The 25,034-nt window shown below is 36.9% G+C and overlaps 1 protein-coding gene across 2 annotated transcripts; it reads right to left on the reverse strand.

Moving 5' to 3' along the window:
- Nucleotides 1–487: 487 nt before the first annotated feature.
- On the reverse strand, nucleotides 488–14,430 carry LOC122045749. 2 transcript variants are annotated; one of them, XM_042606105.1, is made up of 3 exons: nucleotides 14,118–14,430; nucleotides 874–911; nucleotides 488–774 (listed from the first exon to the last, which is right to left on the reverse strand). In XM_042606105.1, the coding sequence occupies exons 1-3, from the start codon at nucleotides 14,389–14,391 to the stop codon at nucleotides 682–684; spliced, it is 405 nt and encodes a 134-aa protein (XP_042462039.1). In that variant the 5' UTR covers nucleotides 14,392–14,430; the 3' UTR covers nucleotides 488–681. The 2 variants fall into 2 exon arrangements, with proteins under 2 accessions (XP_042462039.1, XP_042462040.1); XM_042606106.1 differs by lacking the exons at nucleotides 488–774; nucleotides 874–911 and adding an exon at nucleotides 11,263–11,843.
- Nucleotides 14,431–25,034: the final 10,604 nt, after the last annotated feature.

Below are 25,034 nucleotides of genomic sequence, written 5' to 3' on the forward strand. Positions count from 1 at the left end.
CTGACCTCTCGGCCGATCCACCCGCTCGGCAACACAGACTAGCGGCTCAACTGATCTTCTTGCTCAGCAATTCTTCAGCTCGTAGCAGAAACCAACCCCTGCTGGCAGCCTGAGATTATCCACTCAGGTCATCTCGACTGCAAGTTGAATTTAATTCAGAGCAGTTTAAATTCAACTAGTACCCTGTATATCTCCGACAACAGATTATTTGTATCCAACATCTATATCAATGATTAATTACATTTTTTAAATACCATGCATTGATTAAACACCTTACATTCATTTTCTAGCTGGTCTGACCATTGAGATTTATCCTTATCTGAAAGCATGTGCGCCTTCCAATGTCATCTACTTCCAAATACGACTCAGCTAGTGGATAAGTTTCACCCACCAAAATTTTTCATTGATGTTGCATCATGTTACAGACTAGAAAAAAAATCAATTCTAAAATTGAATTTAAATATAATTAGTAACAATGTAAAGTGCACAAAATTCTGTGCACATATTACCAATATGAGATAACTATTCCTGAAAACTCAAAGTGGATATCTATCAATAAATCGTTCTTGGACCTGAAGAAACTAGATCACTAACAGTGTTCACTAGATCAACAATTTCCTGGTTGGATTCAATGGATTGTCTTCGGAAACACTACATGTAATGGGAGTAAAAAGTCATTAACTATGCAGCCAAGTGATCTGAAAATTTACAGTATCTTACCTCAAAAGGCCATAGCTGGTCCCCAGGCTTCCAAGGAATTATGTGAAGATGAGTCTGCAGCAGGCATAGATTAAAGAAGGTAGCATACAGCCACTGGTATTTAAAACCATCTCCTGAACTTAAATTCACTACTAACATGAAATATTACATGACCTGCTCTAATCCATCGTTGACAAGCAAATTGAATGAATCTGCAAATTACAGATTGCATATAACTCTTCTACCAAATCCTGATGAAAGGTGCTTTAATAGAGTGCATTACAACTCATTGTTTTTTCACAAAAATTGACAAATAGAAGTTGAATAGTGTGTATCACAATGATGAATTGTTCAGGGCAACTGGTTTCAAGGTAAATGGTCTATTGAGATGCTAGAAGCTTTATATGACATTTGATGCAAATAAACCTTCAAGAGATAATAAATGACCAAACAGATATATAAAAGATACACAGAAGCATGGCTACATAAAAGCACATCAAACATTGTCAATAATTTTTTTAAAAAAAATGATGGAAACATTCATATCCGAAAGGAAAAAACTAAAATATTACCCAATCAGGCTGAGGTGCTTTAGAAATCTTGTACGCAAGTATTGGCATGGATCTCTTGGCAGATTCAAATTCCAGAAATTTTAATGAAAAATCAAACAGCACGGCATCCAGCATCAAGGAAAAGTATGATGAATCATAGCAGCTTCCAACTTACCAACCTCATTTCAATATCTCAAATTAGTTGTTAAAAGTTACGAGGAACTTTGGCATAGATACCATTAATTCATGAGTTATTTTCATGTTTTGTCTAGACAAAAATGACACCAGTTGAACAATTAATGATATTCTTTGATATATGAAAAGACAGACACAGGTTCTAGATGTTAAATAGAATACACACAGACTTTATTTCTTCTCTGTGGTTTGTATGAATATGAATCTCCAAGGACAGTGGCAGCATGGCAGGTATTCAATCAGCACTAGCCATTGAGCATGCATGCGAATCAATAAACTGTAACAATTTGATGTGTTTTAGATTTCGTTTTTGTTCATTGGAATGGTGAAAATTCTTGTTCTCAACCAAGGATGCCTATCATCCGAAGATCAATGAGAGAAGAAGCAAAATAATTAATGCATAAACAAAGAATATCAAACAATATCACATACCTATTTTTCACATTCATGAGCCCATAATCTACATGATTTCATGGCCAACTACTGTCCGGGGTGACAACTCTAAAGAGCTTCAATTCTAATAAACCTGACACACTGTAAGAAACAAGAAAAGAAACATCCAAAAACAGCTGAGCAGTCCTTGTCAATTTCAAGGACAGTGACCAACAAGAAATCCAAGCTAAAAAACAAAAATGAAGTATCCATAGACATTTGAGGCTGAGTACTTCGTTGAGGAAACAGAAAAAGACAATCATGAACCAATGCCTCAAGATCTGATTCACCAAGATAAACATGGTTGGTATTAGCCCTTAGAGTCAATTATGAGATAATTGACAAGGGAACTTTTGCATCATATTTTATTAATAAAAGATAAAGTTTATGGTCATTATATTTACTTTAAATCTGTGCTAGATGAATAAGTATAATAATATCCTAGGGCAGTAGGTTCTAGTCTACAACATATCAATTGGTTGAATTGATAGTGGGAGGTTGTATATATATATATATATATATAACACTACTCTTAATTATTTCTAGTCAAGTATTAATATACAAGGACAATATTAATGCGTTGAGAGTAGCATATAGGTCAATTGATAATTTATTCTCACAAGTCGTGGAGATAAGATATCAAGTTGATACATGGGTATATATTAGAGAAAATGTACTGAATTGACCCGTCATGAAAATACCATAGTGACTATTGGTATGAATAATCCTTAGACATGAAATCACTACGATTCTCTACCTAAGGAGTTGTGTACTTTGATATCGGCAAACATCACCTGTAACAAGGTGGACTATAAAGTCAATCACTGGGTATGCAATAAGTTATGCTGAGGAATGTGAGTGATGTAGATGAGATCTATCCTTCCATATGACAAAAGTGATATCTGTGGGTCCCTTGATTAAGTAGGACACAAGAATGCATGGTCATGTTCAAATTAGCCAATATGAGATATTAAGCTTATTTGATTGAGTGTGTTTACTTAGAGAATAAAAAACACAAAGATTGATAAGAGGATGGCATGACTCATGCCTCATGGATCAATTTAGATATTAAGGATGCAATGACGCATTGCTAGATGTCACTCATTACATATGTATCTAAAATGGTTTTAGAGATATTGTCAACGTTACGAGAACATATTGGATCATACACAAAGAACATGTTGATTTAGAGATGAGTTTATTTTAGTTTGACTAAAATATGATGAACCCTAAAATTATTAGGTTAAGTCTAATCTGAATTAGACTCATTGAGTTAGACTCAAATAAATCCAATCATTGGATGAGTCTAATCCGAATTAGACTCATTAGATTAAACTTAACCACTAAAGAGAATTAATATCCATTAATAGAGATTAATGGAGCATTAATGAAAAGGAGACCAAAAGACAAAAACCTTTTTATATTCATTAGATGAGTACAAAAGTTATTTGCAATGCATTTTCGTGTGAATCATTCTAGTCTTCTTCTTCTTCTTCTTCTTCTTCTTCTCCTCTTGGTCGAACCATCCAAGTTGCTAGTACACCGAAGGTGGTTCTTCTTCGAAACTGAGTTCGGGCGATGAACGTGGAACGTGTTCATGTAGATACCGAAGAGGCGTGGTCATTCAGATCGTGCTAAGATCTGTCGAATCAAAGTTGCTGCCAGGATTGTACCATTCACACAACAAAGGTAGTTGACCCTATCCGAAAGTGTGCGAGTTGGAAAGCTAGGATATGGCAGTTTTGCTGACCGAATGTGGATTTCGCTTCCTCTGCAAAACAGACGACGTCAATGCCGAGCCAGGGAAAGGGTCCCGACGTTGGCCCTCCGACGCTCAAGTCAGTCACCGAAATACGGAGAAGAAGTGAAGCAACAATAGAATTATGCGTAAAAAGTAGATCATGCGTACCTCCGCCGGTGATGGACACCCTTTATATAGAGCTCTGGTGGACGACGTGCACGTTCCTCGAAGAGTGGGCGCATTCCGAGCTTCGGCTCGGTCGGCTTCGGCTACTCTTCTGTGTGATGATTCCGAGCAATGACTTGTCCCTCTTGATCGGACAAGCTCTTCCATACCCGGTGTCTTAATATTTCCTAGAGCACTCAATGTCGAGATATGCCACCGCCTTACCCCGAGTCGGACGAATGATCCGCTCGGACGAATCTCCTGCCGACCGGACACTGGTTCATCCGATTAGCCAATGTAGCCACCTTCCGCTCTTCTGAGTTCTAGCGTTTACCGCCTTGACTTTGACCTCCACCGTGGCAATTGACCTGTGTCAGGTGGGCTCCTTCTTATCGCCGCATCAGTAGTTATTCTATCAAACTTTGTATATTGTATTCATATGGATCTATGGAGGTATCGATTTTTCCACTGTGTTTATATATTATTTTTCGCAAAAGATCCATGGTATCAGAGTCACTTGTGAATGCATATACATCGTTTTAGTTATGTTTCATACGTGATATAGATAACGAACATATGTTTATTATGATTTACATGATGAGTGTTTTTGTCGAACATGAAATAGTTTGTGTTGATCAAACTAAAGGATTGTAGCATCTTCATACGTAATATGAATACGTGCTATAGTCTAATTTCATTTGACAAATCTTCCATGTCCTACGATTTTCATAATAGTTGATGCAGTTGCGTTAATATGTTGAGAACAGATTGTGAAATAACTCATGAACTGTTGTGAACAGATTGTACAATATTTGTTGTAAGCATGCATCAATCTATTATGAGGGAGGTCTCAGGTTATTCTTTATGAACTGTGAGCAACAACTCATTCAATGAGTTAATAAAAATTTAGCGGGACCGCCGTAAGGTTGTGGCTCATAAATATTGTTAGGAATCATAATAAAAGTATGTTATAGTGCATGGTTAAGATCTATTACGAATAATGTATGTCATGGTGTATGGTTATGACCCCTTTACCCAATGTGATTGGATTATGTGTGTGTATATGTATTAATTAATAATACAACCTGCGAGTCATGCCTCTCACCTTTTATACTTTTAGTTGTAAAAAATTAGACAACCCTCGAATGTAACTCGAGGTTTTTTTAAATTTGTAATGTACAATTAAGAATAGTACTAATCTATTGGACAACGATGGAAAGGGAGGAGACCAATAACACACGATAACCAAGGAAGCACTTGGAGAAGATCCAATTCCCTAGGTTGACCTTTTGATCTTCTCATTAGCTTAAAAAGATTGTAGTAGACGGGTCATAACCATATCACGTTTCTAATTATGCATATATATTGATGTGTGTCATGCTTGTATGTGATGTATGTTTAATTAGTCGTTTTATCATAATTAGGTCAATTTCATATGTCTATCAAAGTTTAATACTCACTATTACCTTGATCAATTGTAAACATGCATGCCAAAGAAAAGTGACTCAATTTATCTTGGCAGAGTACGACAGAACAATTGTGATGTCCAAATATTGAACTTTGAATGCGACTTAACTAAGTTACCTCAATTAGCTTGAGAACATAGAGACATATCCCATACATTAGGCAAACGAACAAATAGTCTTGTTCACCTAACTATCTAAGAGTTGCATATGTTGTAATTGGTAAATGTTGCGTACCTAAATTATACAAGTCTTAGACGATTAGCCAAAACTAACTCAAGATGAGGTATAATATAAATCTTGTTCCACTTGAATGTCATTGGGTTTAGAGCTAGTAGTGTGGGTAAACTCCGGTTGCCTACATTCATGACTTACTCCTACCAAGCTTTACAGTTCAATGGGAGAATCATTTAATTAAAAACCTAATTAAATGATTTAAATATGATACTTATTTCTATATTTCATATTATAGATCACCATATCATTAAATACGTCAAATACTCTCTTTATGTGATCTATCCTTGATAAGGACAAGCTCCATGAAACTAATTTCCTGGGTTGGTACAGAAATATGAGAATTGTTCTCAAGCAAAAAAGAAAACTGTATGTCCTAGAGCAACCCATTCTTGAACCACCCGCCACTACTATTACTCGTGCTTATAAGAAGCATCAAGATGATGCATTAGATGTGTCATGTCTTATACTTGCCACCATGAACTCTAAGCTTCAGAAGCAACATGAGAACATAGATGCTCATGATATGATTGAACAGACAACTATAGCAATGGCAGGCAATCTCAAGCTTTATTTCAATGCAAGATGTAAAAAGGAAGTCTCGTAGGATCTCATGTAACTAAAATGATTGGGTACATTGAGAACCTTAAAAGATTGGAATTTCCATTGGACCAAGAATTGACCACTAACCTTGTTTTGCAATCATTGCCAGAAGGGTATAGTCAATTTGTCATGAACTATAACATGAATGAATTTGACAAACCATTGCCTGAGATGTTAAGCATGTTGAGAACTGCTGAACTCAATCCTAAGAAGACAAAGCCTAGTACAATATTAATGGTGCAAAGGGGAAAAGGTAAATGACAGCCCAAAGATAAGAATAAGACCTAGGCAAAGGCAAAGGTAAGACCAAATCTTATGCATTGAAACATAAAGGCAAAGTGCCTAAGGAAGGAACATGCTTCCATTGTGGTGAGATCGGACATTAGAAGAGGAACTGCAAATTATATATGGAGGAAGTTAAAAATAAGAGAAGTGAGACTTCTACCTCAGGTATATATGTTATAGAAGTCAATCTATCTATTTCTTCTTCATGTATATTAGATACCGGCTATGTATCTCACATTTGTACTAATGTGTAGGGCCTAAGAAAGACTAGATCGTTGACAAAGGGTGAAGTAGAGCAAGAGTTGCTGCTATAGTTGTAGAAACATATTCCTTATCTTTGCCCATTAGACTTATCTTTGCCCATTATGCCCACTTTAACTAAGAACATTATCTCTATTTCTTGTTTGGACAAGAAAGGTTTCTCATTTATAATAAAGGACAAATGTTGTTTTGTTCATTTAAATGATATGTTCTATTGTAGTGCACTTCCTATAAATGGACTCTATGTTCTAAACTTTGAAAACTCAATCTATAACATAAATATCAAATGATTCAAACTTAATGATCTGAACCAAACATATCTCTGGCATTGTCGCTTGGGTTACATAAATGAGAATTGCGTATCACAGCTCCATAAGGATGGACTTTTTGACTCATTTAATTTTGGATCATATGAGGTATGTGAATCTTGTCTACAAGGCAAGATGGCAAAGACTCCTTTTAATAGACACAGCAAAAGAGCTAATGATTTGTTAGGACTCATACATATTAATGTTTGTGGCCCTTTCAATATAACAACTAGAGGAGACTATTAATATTTCATTACTTTTACTGATGATATCAGTAGATATGGCTATATGTATTGCATGAAACACAAGCCTGAATTATTTGAAAAGTTCAAAAAATTCAAGAATGAAGTGCAAAACCAAATTGGTAAGCGTAATAAGATACTTCGATCAAATCGATGTGGAAAATACCTTAACCAAGAGTTTCATGACCATCTTATTGAATTTGGGATCATATCTCAACTCACTCCACCTAGAACACCATAGTGGAATAATGTATTAGAGAAGAAATAGTACTTTATTAGATATGATGCGATCAATGATTAGTCAGACATATCTTCCTACTTCTTTCTGGAGACATGCTTTAGAAACGGCTGCTTTCACACTTAACTGTGTTCCATCTAAGGCAGTCATAAAGACACCATAGACTATATAGACTGGGAAGAGTCCCAAGATGTCTTTCATGAAGATTCGGGATTGTGTGGCTTACATTCGACGTCAAGTTTCAAAGAAACTAGGATCCAAATTCGATAAGTGCTATTTTGTAGGATATCCCAAGAAAACGAAGGATATTACTTTTATAATTCCACACAAGGCAAAGTGTTTGTTTTTGTTGCTAAAAATGATATTTTCCTAAAAAGAGAGTTAATTTCTAGAAGAACTAATCGGAGTAAAGTCGATCTTGAAGAAATTCGAAATACACAAATTAGTCCTTAGGCCTTGATGGAAATTAAACAGGCACCATAAAGTGTTGTGGATCATGAATATGTTACATCGCAAGAAATTATGAAGTAACGACCTGTTCGAGTAGACCAAGCTCTGCGCAGATCTGATAGAATACGTTGGCAACCTAAGAGATATTCTTTTCTCTTGTCTGACGACAGTGATGTAATGTTTATTGGTCTCAACAAGCTTACATCTTATCAGAAAGCTGTAATGAACCAAGATTCTAATATATGTGTTGATCCCTTGGCGACCGGCTAGAAGGGGTGAATAGCCTGCACAAAAAAAAACAAACAAATCCCTTCTCGAACTTTACAACTTAATTAAATCATACACTTGCATAAAACGAAACTGATTAATTAAAGAAATAAAATAGGCACAAAAGAAATTACTTGGTTACAACCGGGGAGGTTATTAATTCAAGGAAGATGAAAAGCTCACTAATGTCTCCTTTGGGCGGAAAAACCTTTTATAGCAGTCAAAACTCACAACTCCAAAACTAAAGTCAAATGGAATCAATTACAAGTGTTGTTATGACCTTCTCGCTAAATGCGTCTTTCACTCGACTTCCTGTGCTCCTGAGTTCTTGCGCACTTAGACACAATGGGTTAAACCACAACAGGACATAACTTGACTTAGTTGATCACATCAAAACTACCTTGGGGTACTAACAAAATAGCTTGAGGTCATGAGGTCCAAAATATAATCCGTGTCCACTAACCAAGTATGAACTTTGGTTGATCCACCTAGGAATCAAACTCATTGGGTATAAGTGGGTCTTTAAGAGAAAGACTGACATCGATGGTCTAATGTATATCTATAAAGGACGATTGGTAACTAAAGGATTCATGCAGATTCATGGTATAGACTATGATAAAAAAATTTCACCAATTGTGATGCTTAAGTCTATTCAGATCATGCTTGCTATTACAACTTACCATGATTATAAGATCTGGCAGATGGATGCCAAAATTGCATTTCTGAATGGAAATCTACTCAAGGATATGTACATGACACAACATGAGGGTTTTGTAGATCCAAAGGATGTTGGAAAGATATGTAAGTTGCAAAGATTCATTTATAGTTTAAAATAAGCTTCAAGAAGCTAGAATCTTCGATTCAATGATGCAATCAACGCATTTGGTTTCAATAAGAATGAAAATGAACCTTATGTCTACAAAAAGGTTAGTGGGAGCACAGTCATCTTTCTCATCCTGTATGTAGATGACATATTTCTCATTAGAAATGATATCCCTATACTACAATCTGTGAAGGCATGGCTTGGGAATTGTTTCTCAATTAAAGACTTAGGTGAAGCAGCCTACATTTTAGGCATCAAGATCTATAGAGATAGATCTAACAGATTACTTGACATAATTCAGAATACATATATTGACAAGATACTTAATCATTTTGCCATGTAGAATTCCAAAAAAAGATTCCTGCCGATGTCACATGGTGTGAGCCTTTCGAAGGCTCAATGCCCTCTTCTAAGAAAGAAGAAAACTGCATGGATTAGATTCCTTATGCATCTGCTATATGGTCTATCATATACACCATGTTTTGTACTCGCCCTGATGTCTTGTATGTGTTAAGCATGGCAAGCAGATACTAGTCAGATCCAAGTGAAGGTTACTGGACAACAGTCAAGAATATTCTTAAGTACTTGAGAAAAACAAAAGAATATTTCTTGATATTTAGAGGCGATGAGGAGCTCACTGTAAAGGGTTACAACAATGCAAGCTTCCAAACTGACAAGGATGATTATAAATCACAGTAAGGGTATGTATATTGCTTAAATATTGCTGCTATGAGCTAGAAGAGTTCAAAGCAAGATACAGTTGCTGATTCTACTACAGAGGCTAAGTACATTGCTGCTTCAGGTGCAGCTAAAAAGGCTATTTGAATCAAAAAATTTATTACGGAGCTTGGTGTAGTTCCTAGAATAGTGAACCCAATAGACCTTTGTTGTGATAACAATGGGGCTATTGCACAGGCTAAGGAACCTCGCTCTCATCAACGATCCAAACACATACTACGGCGGTTCCATCTCATTTGAGAAATCATCAATAGAAAAGATGTGAGGATATGCAGAATGTTGACTGATGCTAACATTACGGATGCTTTGACCAAGACTTTGGCACAGAGGAAGCATGATAGTCACACTAAGTCACTGGATATTAGATATTTCAGTGATTGACACTAATGCTAGTGGAAGATTGTTAGTATTAGCCCTTAAAGCCAATTATGAGATAATTGACAAGGGAACTTTTGTATCATATTTCATTAATAAAAGGCAAAGTTTATGGTTATTATATTTACTTCAAATCTATGCTAGATGAATAAGTATAATAATGTTCTAGGATAGTAGATTCTAGTATACGACATATCAATTGCTTAAATTAATAATGGGAGACTGCAGATATATATATAGAATACTACTATTATTTATTTTTAGTCAAGCATTAATATACAAGGACAATATTAATACATTAAGACTAACATGTAGGTCAATTAATGACTTAATCTCACAAGTCATGGATATAAGATATCAAGTTGACACATAGGTATATCTTAGAGAATATTTACTAAATTAGTCTGCCATGAGAATGGTTCATAGATCATTATATGAGTGTCATAAACATTCTCATAATGACTACTAGTATCAATAATTCTTAGACCTGAAGTCACTATGGTTCCCTACATAAGGAGTCGTGTACTTTGGTATCGGCAAATATCACATGTAACAAAGTGGACTATAAAGTCGATCATTGAGTATGCAATAAGTTATGCGGAGGGATGTGAGTGATGTAGATGTGATTTATCTCTTCCATATCACAAAAGTGATATTTTTGGACCTCTTGATTAAGTAGGAGACAAACATGCATGGTCATGTTCAAATTAGTCAATATAAGATACTGAACTTATTTGATTGAGTGTGTCCACTTAGAGATCAAGAAACACAAAGATTGATAAGAGGATGATATAGTCTTATGGATCAATCAAGATATCAAGGATGGAAGGGATAAATTATACAAAATAATAGACACAGAAAGGTTAGATCGGATCTCGACATTCTCGTCACTTGGGTAGCAATGACGCATTACTAGATGTCATTCATTGCATATGTATTTAAAATGATTTTAGAGACATTGCCAATGTCACAAGAACCTATTGGGTCACACATAAAAAAACATGTTGATTTAGAGATGGGTTTATTTTAGTTTGACTAAAATATGATGGACCTTAAGATTATTGGGTTAAGTCTAATCCGAATTAGATTCATTGAGTTAGACTCAAATGAATCCAACTATTGGATTATTGGATTGGGTCTAATCTAAATTAGACTCATTGGATTAGACTCAACCACTAAAGAGGATTAATGCCCATTAATAGAGATTAATGGAGCATTAATGAAAAGGAGATCAAAAAGTAAAAATCTTTTGTATTCATTGAATGAGTACAAAAAACTATTTGCAATGCATTTTTGTGTGAATCATTCTAGTCTTCCTCTTCTTCTTCTCTTGGCCAAACCATCCAAATTGCTAGCACATCGAAGGTGGTTCTTCTCCGAAACTAAGTTCGTGCGACGAACGTGGAACGTGTTCATGTGGATACCGAAGAGGCACGACCATTTTGATCGTCCTAAGATCTGCCGAATCAAAGTTGTTGCTGGGATTGTACCGTTCACGCAACAAAGGTTGTCATTCTATCAAACTTTGTATATTGTATTCGCATGGATCTCTAGAGGGATCGGTTTTTCCGCTGCATTTATATATTATTTTTCACAAAAGATCCCTACAAACATAACATGCATCATAAACACACGGTGTTTCTCCAAATTATGGACTAATGCTACTCTAAAATTCATGAGTTACATGGCTTCAGATTAAGGACATGAGAAATTCACAGCAGGTGGAGTTGTTCAAATGAAGGTGCATGTGATTTTGGAATGATGAGGGAGTGCCTGCATGCCAAAAAAGATGGATAAAGAGTTTAAGAATATAATAAAAAAGAGAGTCAATAATTCTCTAAAATAAGATAATTGGTAAATAATTCTTCATTTGATGTTTTTTAGTGACCATACATTATTATACACTATTTATAGAGATTGCAACATAAAATAGAAAACATTACATATATGGTAATATGCTAAATGAAATATATCATTACAAACCAGATGAGTATCAGAGGTGTTGCATCGAACCAACAGATGATGATCAGATGCTCAATGTTTATAGATTATTAAAGGCAGATTGAATGGCACACCTAGCCCAGAATGATTTGTACCTACTTCTTGATGATAAGAAACTACAACACACCCACAAACTCTAAATACCATTTAATGCCAAACCAGATAGCCTCATGAACCATAGATGCATGTTCTGATTGAAATCAGGAGAAGGCTAATATGACTAGTAAATTCTTCAGCTTGAGAGAGCAATACCAATGTAATTCTATGTTCGTGCTTATTGCAGCGAGCATCACAAAACACATAGAGCTTATTAAGGAAATACTGGAACACACCAGTAGATGTGAGGGCATGAACGAATTTGATTGGATTCGGAGAGATCCATGAAGTGAGTGCTATAAAGTATCTCGTTAACAAGGATCTCAGCCATGGCTTAGCAGTAAGAGGGAAAGTACAGTATGTCCTGAATATCCTTTGTGAATTATTATCTACTTTATAAGGACTTGCAGAAATAAATATATTCGCAGTTTCTTTTGATATTTTCCACTAACATAAAAAAAATATTCTGGTTGTTCAACACACCCACAAACTCTAAATACCATTTAATGCCAAATCAGATAGCCTCATGAACCATAGATGCATGTTCTGATTGAAATCAGGAGAAGGCTAATATGACTAGCAAATTCTTCAGCTTGAGAGAGCAATACCAACGTAATTCTATGTTCGTGCTTATTGCAGCCAGCATCACACAAAACACATAGAGCTTATTAAGGAAATACTGGAACACACCAGTAGATGTGAGGGCATGAACAAATTTGATTGGATTCGGAGAGATCCATGAAGTGAGTGCTATAAAGTATCTCGTTAACAAGGATCTCAGCCATGGCTTAGCAGTAAGAGGGAAAGTACAGTATGTCCTGAATATCCTTTGTGAATTGTTATCTACTTTATAAGCACTTGCAGAAATAAATATATTTGCAGTTTCTTTTGATATTTTCCACTAACATAAAAAAAATATTCTGGTTATTCATGCATAGTTATCACATATCTTATTTTGTACTTATCAATTACTTCTGTTTAATCAACTCAAGAATGGTTCAAGCCTACATAGTTCTCAAATCATCCTTATACTATATGCCACGATGAACAATTCGAACACCAATCACAGGTTTATTACATCTTTCTCTTGACTAGGACTACAATGTTTCTTTTATCAATAGATATAAATCCATAATCATTTTTATTTTTCTACTAAAGCTGTCCTGATTACAATCTATCATTCTTGAACTCAATTTGTGCCTAATACGTTATACAGTTGTTATCATATTATCTGAATCAACCCCTTCATCATTGATCAAGCACCAATTTTCCCTATTTAAATGATTTTCAGTTATATATCTTCTGTTGTTTCTCGAAGGAATATCTTTTACAAGTTCATTAGCATACAATATGACTTGTAATACCATAGTCTATCCAGGTAGTATCTCTCAGAAAGACAACCTTTAGCAAATTACTCTCATAGCTAGTACTTGGTTCTTTCTTCTTACTTAGATACATTGTACTACACTATTTTTCTTGAATGGTAAAAATATCTTAATATATAGTCTCACAGCAGTGGCATGTTGATTATGCGGTTGATATATTGGTTCTCTCGCTAAACTTTAAAGATGATGACATTTTCTCCCATCATGATTCGGAGTTTCGTTTGTATGTTGCTACAACGTCTGTATACCTTTATCAGACAGTATCAGCCGGAGCTGTCCATCTTGACCCCTCCGTTAAACTGTATTGGTGGCAACAATGCAATACAAACTCCATCTCCCATAGATTAGGCAACCTTTTTCTAACATCAGCAGTTAACAAAAGATTTTATGTTGATGAAAGGGACAATGATCCTCCAGATTAGATGAGAATAACGCAAAGGTTCATCCAATTGACAGTTGTGCAAAGAAAAAACATAAAAATAGAAGGGAAAAAGATTCCTGAAATAATAATGGAAAACAATAGCGGACGGCGATTTCAATAGGGAAAAGGAACACGAAAACGGACCAAAGGATGAGAAGGCAAAGTTATAGCTCGAATGCGGAGGGATTCGCCACGGATGATCCGGCGAAAGACGTCTCCCCAGTCCGTTGAGATTCGGCGTCGCCTCCGCCGATGCTGCATCTGGAATCGGCGACACAATGAGGTTCGTCGGGCGTAGAAGGGCGTCGAGGCCCGAGGGCCCCCAGAGGGGCATGTCCGGTCGGACGGAAACGCGGCGACGTGCCATCCAGGAGAGATTGGCGGTAGAAAGAGGTCTCCGGCGGAATGCCGTCGCCATCACATCAAGGGCTCTCAGGAATGGAAGTGAACGCGTCACTACTCCAAGAGTCCAAGAAGTTGATATAGAAGTCTCCGAGTTGATAACGAGGCTTCGAAGGCAGTCCGTACTTTTAGTGCATGTTTAACCTTTATTAATTATTTAGTTAATTTCAATAACTAATAAATAATTGTAATAAGTTTTAATAAGTTGAGCACCTCAATCTAGATCACTATCGAACATCCTCACTTTCAGTTTCGCAATGAATACACACGGGACAATGCGCAACGTATTAAAACTCTGCTTTAATAATCTAGTATATACTTGAGTAATTATATTGATAAAGTAATTTGCTATTAATTATATAAATTATATTTTTATCATTAGTGTTGGATAATATATATAGAAAGTGTTTCTAAATTTAGCGCTTTGAATCTAATCTTGTCATCCATCGATCCATCCCTTATCAACTCCCAGTCAACTTCACGGAGTTATCCAAGATGATAAATGATGATTATATTTACAGTTGAGACTGTAAGGTTGAATTATAGGGATGTCAGGATATAAATCTTCAGACTCTATACACATCATCCCACCCACCACTTATCCTCTCGGATACCATAATTTACCTCCCTCGTGATGATCTTGAGTTACGTGCGACAAAGGCACTAAAGGCGAGTGATTTCACCTTATCAACTCCAAGCCTCTTTTATCCTACATCGTTGACCCTGAGTACCTTTCTGCTCTTTGCCCTCAATCGTAAAATCACCCTACTATCATTAGTCATCAACTATGAGACTTCTCGATGAACTTCTTTCACCCTCTATGGTAACTATTAAACCCTCTTCAAGTAAAAGCACAAAGAATATCTCTTAATTTATTTTTAGCTTTAATATTATAACTCAAACTGTAGGAAATGGAGAAAGTGGGGGTGTGGGAACATCTCCACGTTCCCCACTACTCTTGATGGAAAAGACCATCATACCCCTAGGTCATTTCCTTTTATAAATAGTACGCCCAAGGATCATCGGGGGTGCAACGTAGAGAAAGGAAGGAGAATATCTGAGACGGTGGGATTTTGATTCGTGGAATTGTGGAGGGCTTTCTGATTCTGTGATTGTTCTTCCGACAGTGAGTCTTGCCAACGTCGATTGCGGATCTGCAGGAGATCACTATAAGCATTTATCGTTTTAATTCATTTTCATCCATGCATTTAGAATAATCTACATTGGTATCAAAGCCCAAGTTAGTTCTAAATGCATGTACGATCTCCTGTTTAAAATTGATGCCCTCTTTTTTGCTGCCACTCCGATTGATTTTGTTGCCTGTCGTCAACACGATGGCAAGATCGCGTCCATGTCGCGATCTGCCTCAATTGCCGACACCATAGTCCTCAAGGAACACCCATAAAAATTGTTTCCGATTTTGGCCGATGACTATGTTCATGGTCGCCTCCCGCAGAGGCCTTGCGTCATTAGAGGACGCTGGTGGCAATGATCCATGGCCGATGACATTTAGGTTGGCCGGCAGCATGATCCATGGCCGACGACATTTAGGTTGGCCGGCGGCATGTTCGAGGTGGCCTCTTGAAGTTTCTGCATAGCGTTCGTTGCTGTGAGGCTGGCTGTAGAGGAGAGGCGATGTGCGGTGACCAACGTTCGTCGCTGTGAGGCGATGTGCGGCGTGGGTTCGTGGTGGAGAAAAGTGCTAGCGACGGTGTATAATGTGGAGAAACAATAGATTAGGGTTCACGACAGAAACTTTTTTTTTATTATTTAATGCATGCGGTGAATAATGGCATGGAATGCATGACTAAAATGGAAAAAAAAAATATCATGTCTACACAATTGAATTTGATGCATGTATAAATTTAATTACGTGCTAGGTTCAAGTTGAATGCAATGAATTTTATTCACTTGAATGCAATGAAGTTTGTCCACTTAAACGAGTTTAGCTTTAAATGGGCTTGGTTTAAAGATAATTAGAACCAGACTCGGGGTAAGCTAAACCGTTAGATAGTTTAGTCGAACCAGATTGGTCCAATCAAACTATTAATTGGTTTGACTAAATCAATTTGATCTAATCAATTTGGGTTGATTAATTGGATTTGGATCAAATATGATCAAATGACCAAATTTGTTCTAATGGGTCAAATTTGATTAAATGATTAGATTTATTCTAATCGGTCAAACTTAAACCAATGAATATTGGTTTGATCAAATGGACCTGAGTTTAATCAATAAGTCTGGAATTGGAAGAAATTGACTTAGATCAAACAGTAACAAAACATAGGTACAAAAATCCATGTCCAATTAGATTAGTTCTAATTAAGGACAATAGACCGAGCTTAGGATCTGGATCCCTAATCAACCGATCCAATGGTTTGACCAATTAGATTAGTTCTAATTGTCGACTTAGACTCCTGAAAATCGAGAAGATTTATTTTTCTTGATTTAGTATGTTGGTACTATGCCTATATAAATTGAAATAAGCTGATTTTGTACTGGTTAGTCGGTTTTGTACTGACTTATTTAATTTCAATTTTTTCAGATGACTAGTCATGATTTACGACAACATGAGCTTTGGGAGGAGATCAAGGAGCTTGATTTCGACCCGGTTCAAGGACTTGGATGGCTTATTGGTCGGCTCGATCGGTTGTTATGGAAACTCGAGCGAGAAGAGTTTCCAGTCCAAGACACATAGAAGATGGGCTCTGGTCTATTCACTGCCGAAAAATCTTAGGCAGATAACATTCTAACTTTGGGATGATTATGATGGGTACATCTCGTATTCAGAGATGTACAGACAATTACTTCATTTCTATTGGGGTCATGAAGATCCAGAGGAGGATTCAGATGAATCTGAAAAGGATTCTCAGATGAATCTGAAGAGGATTCAGAAGATCCAGAAGAGGATCTAGATGAATCTGAAGAGGATTCAGAAGATCCTGAAGAGTCAGAAGATGATCTGGAAGAGTCTGTGGAGAATTCAGATAAGAATCCTATAGAGAATCTTAAAGCTGCCCTGCTTGAGATTACCCCAAATAAGTCCAGGCTGAAAGGGATAATGTTGGACACTGCACTAGTGTTTGTCCTAGTGGGAGTGGTAGTAGCCTATCTAGTTTACTAGAGTTCTGTTATTGTTATTTTTCATTATGTGTGAACAATTTTAGTCCATTTCGTTCATGTCAGTCGATTATATGTTAACAATATTCATCATAATTTTATATTAATGATATGTTCATTTATTTATGTTGTTTACTTGATGATTAGTTCATTTTTATTAAATGATCAATTCATTTAATTGAATAATCATGATTTATTAAATGATCATTTCATTTAATTAAAGAAATTATGATTTTATAAATGATTAGTTCATTGGTTGGGATGTATGTAATAGAATTGATCAATATTGATTTGATTGGTCATACCAATGATGAGTGAAAATATTGTTGTCACTTGATTTTGTAAACCAGCTCAAATTAATATTGAGTCAATCATAAATTGTATACATATGAATTACACTGAATACTAAATAATGTGTTTATTTATGATAGATTATGGCAACCAAAAATATTATAGCAACCAAAAACATTATAGCTAAACTCAACAAAGGTGAAAAATTTAATGGGGATAACTATAAGATCTATCACCTCAGGATACAATATGTACTTGAGAAACAAGAAGTTCTAGAGGCTGTAAATTAGGTTATGATAGAACCTGTAGATGGTCCCACTGTACAACACAAATGAGATCTTAATACCTATAAGGCATAGAAGAAAAAGGACTCCACTGCGAAGGACATATTGATTAGTTCAATGGTAGATGACCTAGCTTTTGAGTATGAGTCGTATCTTTCAGCTCATGCAGTCTGGGTAGCCCTTAAAGAAAAATACAGTGGAGTAAGTTTGAGCAAACTTTGACAGCTGACAATCAAGTTTGACAGCTACAAGAAGCATCCGAATATATCAATGGTTCAACACCTCAGGGAGATATCGAACATGATTCGGGAGCTTAAAACTACTGGTTATGAGTTGACCGATGAACAACAGGTTCAAGTAGTTATTCGTTCACTTCTAAATTCTTGGGAAACCATGAAGAAGACCCTAACTCACAGTGAGAGTATCAATACTTCCACTGATGTCTCACGTCATGTAGAATTGGAGGCGGAGAGAATTGAATCTGCAAGGATTTCTGGACAAGCCTATGTGGCTGTAGGTTCTGCTAAATCATCTGGATCCATAAAAAGGAAATGGTTCAAGAAAATGAAGGGAAAGAAGAGGGAAGCTGCTATTGTGGGACAAGGCTCAATCAAGAAGATATTAAAGAACACTGGAAAGAAACATAAAAACAAGTTTACTTGTTTTAACTACGGCAAGAAGGGTCACTTCGCTCGGGAGTGCACTAAGTCGAAAAAGATTCGGGAGCAACCAATCATGTAGCTCGGGAACGAGTTACATTTGTTGAGTACCGTCGGGTACCAACTGACAACAAGTGGATCTATGTGGGAAACAATACAAGAGTTGAAGTCAAAGGAGTCGGCACTTGCAAACTCAACCTCCGTGGTATTAGAGTTTTGTTTCTACATGATATCCTGAAATTCGACGAAATCTTGTTTCCATTACATGTCTTCTTGATTTAGGGTATTGCATTAATTTTTACAGTCGATGTGTTGAACTTAAGATTGACTCAGTGTCAATCGGACATAGTTTTTTAACAAATTATTTTATAGTTCTTGATGTAGAACTAGATGTCAATTATGCTATTGATGGTTATTTTTCAAACATTGTTCTAACTAGTGATGCAGATATAACTGATGAGATTTGGCATGCTAGATTAGGATATATAGGACAAGAACGTATGAATCAGTTGGCTAGAGAGGGTCTATTGGGAACTCGGGCTAAGATTCAATTGTCTATATGTAAGCATTGTCTTGTTAGAAAAGCAACTAGGAAATCATTTGGTAAGACTATTAGATCTGAATCAATATTGCAGTTAATTCATTCGGATATTTGTGGCCCGATGAATGTGAAGGCTAGACATGGAGCTTCCTATTTCATTACATTTATTGATGATTTCTCTCGGTTCGGTCATGTATATTTGATTTCTCATAAATCTAAAGCATTAGATTATTTCATTCGTTATATGAACGAAGTTGAGAATCAAACAGAACGTAAAGTTAAGACTTTACGCACTGACCGTGGAGGGGAGTATTTGTTTTATATGTTCAAGATAATATGTAATGATAGATGGATTATTAGACAACTGGCAATCCCTAGAACTTCACAGCAAAATGGGTTAGCTGGAAGAAGAAATAGAACTCTTCTTGAAATGGTTATGTCTATGATGGCGCAAGCTAATTTGTCAATCTCCTATTGGGGAGATGCATTATTAACTACAGCCTATATACTTAACAAAGTGCCTTCAAAGTCAGTTCCATCTACCCCATATGAACGTTGGATAGGCAGAAACCCAGATTTAAGTAATCTGAGACCCTGGGGATCAACTGCTTATGTTCATGATAGTTCTCACAAGTATGAAAAATTAGGGCCTAGGGGTAAGAAATGTATTTTTATAAGATATCATGAGACCTCCAAAAGTTATATTTTCATAGGTGAGTAACTGTCACACCCCAGGTAGTCCCTACCAGAAGAAATTTCGACAGCATCTCCCTTGTACGGGTGCCAATATGAAACTTGACTACGTCAATCTAGATACCTCGGCCAACACGGCCAGAACATATGTATAATAACAATGAAAATAATCAAACACCCACGCAGTTTAATAGTAAAACATTAACCTAATAAATGATAAGATAATCATTTCAAATAACCTACTCAACTACACTTATAAAGCACAAATCTGATATCCTACTCAACTACACCCATAAAACATAAATCCAATATCCTACTCAACTGCACCCATAAAACACAAATCATCAGCATGCATCTAAATGAAAACCCATCGAGAATAAGAAATCGTACAAGATCCAAATGTCAAAAGATACAAGTCTGAAACATAGTCTATAACATAATAAGGAAATCGAAATGTGTGAACTCGTCGCGACGCGCAGTGGTGGGGGACTAGCGACTAGAACCTCCTGAACAGCCTCAACCTGAAAAATAGTAATAACGGTGTGTGAGTCCAACACTCAGCGGATACCTAGTTGACATGCATAGTAAATAATAACCAGCAGAAATAAATATGCATACAGTCTCCTGGATATAACATATGGAAAGTGCAAAACTGTAAGGTAAGGAGTAACTATACTAACCAGAATCTGGGTATAGGGATATCAAGGTCATCAGACCCAGAGTATCATAAATCCTGTATGCATGTCGAACAATGCATCCACCAAATATGCAACATATAAAGTGCAGTAAACACAAGCAATAAATGTAAATAATGCATATGATGTCATAACATGTCCTGGTCACCCCTGATGCCAATCAGCCATCTCACACACGATGGTAAGACCGAGTGGGTAGGGCTGTGACAACCGTGCACTCTGTCATCACTGCTCCTGAGCGACCGAGTGGATGGGATGTTGTCGGAGTACACCTATCCTCCTACCCCAAATCATAAGTGGGGAGCGCAATGCTCTCATCTCCCTGAGCCAGTCCAGAGGAGGGATCCCTGTCGGCTACCACGCTGCGTCACACTACCCATGAGTGGACCAACGGAGCCAAATAGAGCAACCTGCTGCATACACCCTGCCTGAATAAAAAGCACTAACCCATGAGTGGTTGTGTGTGCAGACCCATGTAACTGGCGATGCACTCAACAATAATGGAGTCGACTATCGCATAGCATGCAATCATGTGAGATGGTGCATGACACTAAGCATAGAAATATCCTGATCCTATATACCTCCATAAAAACATGTATCATATACGTGGATCAAATAATATGATCTAGGTACACATGTCAGGTATGGTATCTAACCAGTCCGGTATATCATAAAGCATGACATGTCACTACCTCCATAACATAAATAATAAACAGGGCATGAACGCTAAACAAGTAACAAACAAATCATGCTCGAAAATAAATAGTGACATGCCGATGCAGATATAAACATAATTATTGCTACTTGCTAAAATCTACTAAACATATCAACAAGACATATCAAAATAGATAGGTCAAGGTACCCGCCTCCAATGTAGATCGAGCTAATCAACCTCTATGTCGAAGTGCTCGTCCCGAATTCAAATCTTGAAATAAATCATACGGTTTAGCTAAGTTTTATTGTAAACAAAATAGCTAAACCAAAAATCCTTATTTACCAAAAACCCTAATTCATTCCTTAACCTCGGTTAGCTTTCTAAACGAGTCTAATCCGAGCTTAGTTTAAATCCATTCTTTAATCCCTAATTAAACCCTACTCATGAGTTAATTAGGGTTAGCTCCATTAACCCTAATTATTATCCAATCATACCTAATTCAAAACACAAACCTAAATTAACATTCCTTGCTAACCTATCAAACAATCATCTACAACATGTACCAAAATTCTTACACCTTACCTCAATTCAGCCGCTGTTGATGCTGAAACAAAGCAAGTTGCTGGAAATCACTTCACGATCATAATCGAATCAAGCAGGAGGTCAAGCAGGAAGATCACTGATCAAGCAACAACCTTCTAGTCTCTGCCCGACAACCCAAGCACACCTCACTGATCAGAACAAAACCTCACTGGAATCAATCGGTGGAGATCACAGATCAAACAAACAACCTAACTCACCTTGCTGTCACCTTCCTCGAATGCCACTACTGTGAAGAGGAGGCGAAGCCCAGAGCTAGGGCATGACACAGTAGATCCAAGCCGGCAATGAACCTAGGGCACGGTTCTGAGAGAGTCCAGTGAATAAGGATCAAGAATCGTCTCAAAAAAATTCCTCAGCAATCAACCAAACATGATGCCTTACCTTCGGAGCCCTAATTGCCTCTTCACGCCGATGATCGGATGGCAAAGACTTGACCCAGTAACGTCGGCAGTCACCTAGAGGAGACGCGACGCCGTGTCTGCGACCCGGAGCGGAAAAGCACCGGTCGGATCTGAGCTTAGGGTGTCGATGCCGACAGAGGAATCTCGCCGGAGGTCAAAGCTCCATTCCGTCGTCTTCGAGTTGTCCGCGAGAGAGAGCATCGAGCAGAGGAGAAAAGCAATTGGGGAAAGGAGAGGAATCAGGATCGTCGCTGCTCTGGCTGAGGAGAGGGGTTTTGTACGCGAGGGGAGGAGAGGAATCGACACGGCGGCGGCGGCGGCGGTTTGGGGAAGAAAAGGAGAAACCAACGAAGTGAAGCGCGGGTCGCGGGTCGGAGAAAGACAACGGGAAAAAGAGAGGAAAAATAAAAAGAAAAAGAATATAAAAATTCAACTTTTCCTCACTAAAATGGGGTAGCCTAAACAAACTTTCTCGGGGTCCAATAATTATCCCCGTAATCTCGTCATACGAGCTCCGAAAAATTTCTGAAAAATTCCTAAAAATTTCAAAAAATTTCCTTATGGTTATTCACCCTTTTTCGGTATTTTACAGTAACTAGATGGAACCATCTCCGAAATAGACTCAAGATATGCGACTTTTCTCGAAATAGAGTTCCCAATCAGAGGTGATGTTGATAAAAATGTTCCTCTATTTGAGGAGGATGAGATATTATCAACAAGAGAGGTGTCAAAAGGAACACCTGAGTCTAGTCAACCGAGTGGGAGTGATATGCCAAGTCATGAGTTGACTTCTCAATAGCCCAACTTACGGAGAAGTGTTCGTAAGATCAAACCTAAGAAGAGGTTTGATATTGAGAATGAGACATTGATTACACTTCCAATTGACGACGATGAACGTCAATCTATTAAGGAAGCATTGGGATGTAGAGTTAGAAAAAATGGAAAGCTGTAATGGTTAAAGAGATGGAGTCCATGATTCATAATCATGTTTGGGACTTAGTCGATCTTCCTCCGGGTCGAAGGGCTATTGAGAATAAGTAGATTCTCAAAATAAAGAGGAAAGCTGATGGATAGATTAACAGATGCAAAACTCGTTTAGTTACAAAAGGATATACTCAAATGGAGGGTATTGAATTTGAAGAGACATTTTCTCCCGTAGTCAAATTTGTGTCAATACGAGTTATTTTGGCCTTTATGACACATTATGACTTGGAATTACATCAAATGGATGTAAAAATCACTTTCCTTAACAGTGATCTTGACAAAGAAATCTATATGGTTCAGCCAGAAGGTTTCATTACTGAAGGCTAAGAGCAGAAAGTATGTAGACTTAGAAAGTCTATATATGGGCTAAAGCAAGCGTCAAGACAATGGAACATAAGATTTAAGGAAGTCGTTTTATCTTATGATTTCGAGATGATTATTAAGGATCATTTTGTTTTCCTGAAAAGGGTAAAAGGAAAGTATGTTATTTTATCATTATATGTTGCTGATATGCTGATAGCCGGAAATGACATAGGATATGTGAATGAAGTCAAGAAGTGGTTGTCATCACAATTTGATACAACGGATATAGGAGAAGCTGAATACATTTTAGGAGTGAAAATCATAAGAGATCGTCCTAAAAGACTTTTGGGTCTGTCACAAGAGTCTTATATAAATAAGATGTTACATCATTTCAGCATGTCAAATTGCAACGTAGAACATACACCTATCGTGAAAGGTACTGTTTTAAGTAAAAGTATGTGTCCTAAAATTCCAGAGGAAATAGCTGAGATAAATAAAAAATCATATGCCAGTGCTATTGGTAGTTTGATGTACACTATGTTGTATACACGTCCCGATATCAGCTATGTTGTGGGATTAGTCAGTCGCTTCCAGTCAAATTTAGGACCGAGACACTGGAAGGCGGTAAAAAGGATATTCAGATATCTGAAGGTGACAACAGATTCTTGTCTCTGTTTTCAAGGATTGGATATGAGTCTGAAAAGTTATTCAGATGCAGATTGGGTCGGGGACCTGGATGATAGAAAATCCACATCAGGCTATACATTCTTGCTTAATGGTGGTGTCATCTCCTGGAACAACAAGAAAGAAGCTTGTGTAGCTTTGTTGACTATGGAAGCTGAATATGTGGCATGTTCAGCGGCTATGCATGAAGCAGTCTGGTTGAGAAGGTTCCTGAAGCATTTGAAAATTGCTAAGGATAGTGGGAGTCCAGTAACTGTCTACTGTGATAGTCAAGTTGCAATAGTTTTTTCCAAGGATCCCAAATATCATAGCAAAGGCAAGCATATAGAAATTAAATATAATTTTATGAGGGATATTGTGGCTAAAAGAAAAGTAATTCTTGAGTATGTCTCTACATGTGCTATGCTTGCAGATCTTTTTACTAAGCCAATGACTAAAGAGTAATTTAAATAACATGTAAAGTCTTTGGGACTTTGTAGAATGTAACAATATTGAAATAACATTCAAACTTTGTGATTTGATTGTGTCATTTGTCATAATTTATTTAGTGTATATGTTGTATTTGCTATATTTATATAAGATCTCAGTGAGCATGTTGGTAGGTGGAGATTGGTCCACTTACATAGACAATCATCTCTATTTGTTAAGTAGAAATAGGGTAAGACCGTTATTTATGGAATAACTTATGTAGCTGAAATTAGAGACATATCCATAAGTTGAGGTCGCCTTGATAATTATGTCAAGAT

This window comes from Zingiber officinale, chromosome 2B (genome assembly GCF_018446385.1).
Source record: "Zingiber officinale cultivar Zhangliang chromosome 2B, Zo_v1.1, whole genome shotgun sequence".
NCBI lineage: Eukaryota > Viridiplantae > Streptophyta > Magnoliopsida > Zingiberales > Zingiberaceae > Zingiber > Zingiber officinale.

Bases quoted from the DNA above. Each gene is read 5' to 3' on its own strand.
- LOC122045749 (XM_042606105.1), bottom strand. From the start codon at position 14,391: ATGGCGACGGCATTCCGCCGGAGACCTCTTTCTACCGCCAATCTCTCC. The intron at 912-14,117 runs GTCCGTTTTCGT...TGTAATTTGCAG, and splicing joins CTTTGCCTTCTCATCCTTTG to ATTCATTCAATTTGCTTGTC. The intron at 775-873 runs GTCATGTAATAT...TGCCTGCTGCAG, and splicing joins TCAACGATGGATTAGAGCAG to ACTCATCTTCACATAATTCC.